The sequence below is a fragment of the Hyla sarda genome, chromosome 7 (assembly GCF_029499605.1).
Source record: "Hyla sarda isolate aHylSar1 chromosome 7, aHylSar1.hap1, whole genome shotgun sequence".
Classification (NCBI taxonomy): domain Eukaryota; kingdom Metazoa; phylum Chordata; class Amphibia; order Anura; family Hylidae; genus Hyla; species Hyla sarda.
This window is the reverse complement of record NC_079195.1, coordinates 128,612,173-128,615,370: the sequence shown is the minus strand read 5'-3', so window position 1 is coordinate 128,615,370 and position 3,198 is coordinate 128,612,173. Positions and strand designations below refer to the sequence as shown.

Below are 3,198 nucleotides of genomic sequence, written 5' to 3'. Positions count from 1 at the left end.
CTGAAGGAAATCGTAAAACAGCTGTAAAATCTGCAGCCTGTGTGAACTGACAGGCTGCAGTGAAGATCCTTGACTGTCACTGAATATAACAGTGACAGTACAGAATAAAAGTGTCACAGTGCCCCTTACCCTGCTGCTGATTCATTCATTCATATTCATTCATTCATATTCATTCATTTATTCAGCTGCTGTTACCTGTGAACAGGCTACAGTGAAGAAATGTAAGTCTTTTTTTGGTTTTTTTTTCTCCGTTGTTACAAAAAATAAATAAAAAGTTACAAAAAATATATAAAAATGTAAAAAAGTAAAAAAAAAAAAAAATATATATATATATATATATATATATATATATATATATTAGTTATTAGTGACATAGTACCAGTGGTGCTGTTATAGTTGTTTTTTTTTCTACCTATACTAGTTCTAGGGATTCAGGACAGTGGTTACAGTTCGCCACTGTTTTGTTGTTTGTAGTGCGGTTACATTTGTTTCCGTCAAAAAAAAATAAAAATAAAAGGAAAAAAAAAACATTATGAAAAAATAAAAATACAAAAAAATATATATAGCTTTAGTGTTCCTACATCAAAAAACAAATATGTCAAGGCGTCGCACATACACCAGTGAGGAGGCATATGCCTTCTTGGCATCTTCCTCAGGCTCAGACAGTGGGAAAGAGTTGCTTTATTTGCCCTCTTCTTCTTCCTCGTCCTCTACTGATTCTGACGAGGAACCTCCCCGCTGCCATCCTAGGCATAGTACTGAGCCAGGTCCTAGTACCAGTACTGACCAAGGTCCTAGTGCCACCTCTGAGTGGGCTTTGGCTTCTAACTTTGTACCCCATTTGCCTGAGTTTGTGGCGACTGCAGGCATTCATGTTGACACCACGGGGTTAAAAGAAGCGGATTTTTTTCAGCTCTTCTTTTCAGAAGAGTTGATAAGCATGATTGTGGAGGAAACAAACCGGTATGGCGAGCAATTTATTGCGGCCCATCCACAGGCATATCATGCCAGGCCTTACCAGTGGATGCCAACCAATACACTCGAGCTCAAAAAATTTTTAGCCCTTTTTTTTAACATGGGCATAATTAAAAAGCCCACCATTCGTTCATATTGGAGTATGGATTTGGTTTACCATACTCCATTATACCATTCTGTCATGCCAAGGGCTCATTTTGAAGTCCTCCTCAAATTCTTGCATTATGCCAATACTGAAAATTGCGCACTCCCCAGTGATCCAAATTTTGATCGTATATATAAAATTCTGCCCCTTATTAACTATTTGAACCAAACATTTTCTAAAACTTACACCTCAGAAAAAGAGGTTGCAGTGGACGAGTCTCTTGTGCACTACAAGGGAAAGTTGCACTTTAGGCAATACCTGCCTAACAAACGAGCCAGGTATGGGGTAAAACTATATAAATTGTGCGAAAGCGCAACCGGCTATACGCACAAATTCAGAGTCTATGAGGGGAAAGACTCAGAAATTGATCCCCCAGAGTGTCCCCCTGTACTAAAAACCACAGAAAAAATAGTATGGGATCTAGTTCACCCCCTTCTAGATCAAGGGTATAACATCTACCTTGATAATTTTTATACCAGCGTCCCATTACTAAGATGCCTGCTTGCCAAGGGTACTAATGCCTGTGGTACCATTAGGGAAAACCACAGGGATCTGCCTAAAATTTTTGTACGGCAAAAATTGAAGAAGGGGGAAAGCAAGGCTGTGTGCAAGGACAACATGATGCTTGTAAAGTACCGGGACAAGCATGACGTCCTTGTACTTACCACCATACACCCAGACAGATCCACCCCTGTCCAAGTCCGTGGTACCATAGATAGAGCCCCTAAACCTGTATGTATCCAGGACTATAATAAGTTCATGGGAGGGGTGGATCTGTCTGATCAGGTCTTGCAGCCGTACACTGCCCTTCGCAAAACTCGGGCCTGGTATAAGAAATTGGCACTGCACCTCCTCCAAATTGCTATGTACAATGCATTTGTGCTGTACAAATGTGCAGGAAATACAGGCACATACCTGCAATTTCAAGAAAATGTCATCAAGACCTTTTTGTTTGGGGATCAGGAGGGGGAGGGAAGCAGAGCCACAGGATCCGAGAACAGAATTGCACCAGGACAACATTTTCCTGGGGTAGTTCCCTGTAGAGAATAGGGGCATAGGCAACAGAAAAGGTGTCGGTTGTGCTTCAAGCGTGGCATTAGAAAATACACCAATTACCACTGCGAGACATGTCCCCTCAAGCACGGTCTGTGCATTCAAGACTGTTTCAGAATTTATCATACATCTATTGATATCTAAATTTGTCCCCTTTAATTATTTTTACAATTACTTTAGATTAGTGAGCAATTCAGTAATTTTCCCTTTTTCACCATTACATTTTATTTCCAAAAATCTAATTGGCAAATCCCTAACAAAACTAAAAATTCATATTATACCCCTAGATGAATACTTTGTCCGATGTAGTTTTACATTTTCACCATCTTGCTATACCTCTAACAAAACTAAAAACCATTCTCATTATACCCTGTGAGAAGGTAAAAGGGATGGTGATTGATGGACGCTATGTGTCACCAATGTTCCTGGCCTTGGTGAAGTAAAGTCGAATATTCTTCCAGTATCTGTGCTACTCTGCAGCCTGATACTATGTCTGTAGTGTGGCTGGAAGGCTAACATGGGACGGCTTTACAGGGAATGACTAAGTGTAGGGTGGGGGTCATTCCCCACAATCCAGACCGACTTTTCTTGGTCTTAAAGCTGGGCTCCCTCAACAGGTGAGGGGGATTGTCTTTTGACACAGCCAGGAGAAGCTGCATGAGGAGCTTTGATCTGGATATCAGGAAAAGCCATTGCTATCTCTCCGTACTGGTGTAGTTTTATATTTTGACCACCTTGCTATACCCCTAACAAAACTAAAAATAATTCTCATTATACCCCTAGATGATTTAATACCTTGGCAGGTTTAGTTTCATATTTATGTGAAAGTGAAAAAAATAAGTGCTAAAAGTGCAAAATATGCCTCCATTTTCACTGCTGCGTTCTACTGACTTTCCTCAAACACCTGAAGGGTCAAAAAAATTGCTACACCCCAAAATGGAGTTGATATGGGGTGTTTTTTCCAAAATGGAGTGCCATGTTGGGGGTTACCACTGTTCTGGCACCATGGGGGCTTCCTAAATGCG

At 40.6% G+C, this 3,198-nt stretch overlaps 1 protein-coding gene across 1 annotated transcript; it reads left to right on the top strand.

The window, feature by feature from the left end:
• The first annotated feature begins 595 nt into the window (after positions 1–595).
• LOC130283170 (piggyBac transposable element-derived protein 4-like) lies at positions 596–2,170 on the top strand. The gene has a single exon (XM_056532375.1). It carries the CDS (start codon positions 596–598, stop codon positions 2,168–2,170), a length of 1,575 nt encoding a protein of 524 aa, XP_056388350.1.
• Positions 2,171–3,198: the final 1,028 nt, after the last annotated feature.

What these genes read in the sequence shown, in the direction of transcription:
- LOC130283170 (XM_056532375.1), top strand. Translation starts at nt 596, where the DNA reads ATGTCAAGGCGTCGCACATACACCAGTGAGGAGGCATATGCCTTCTTG.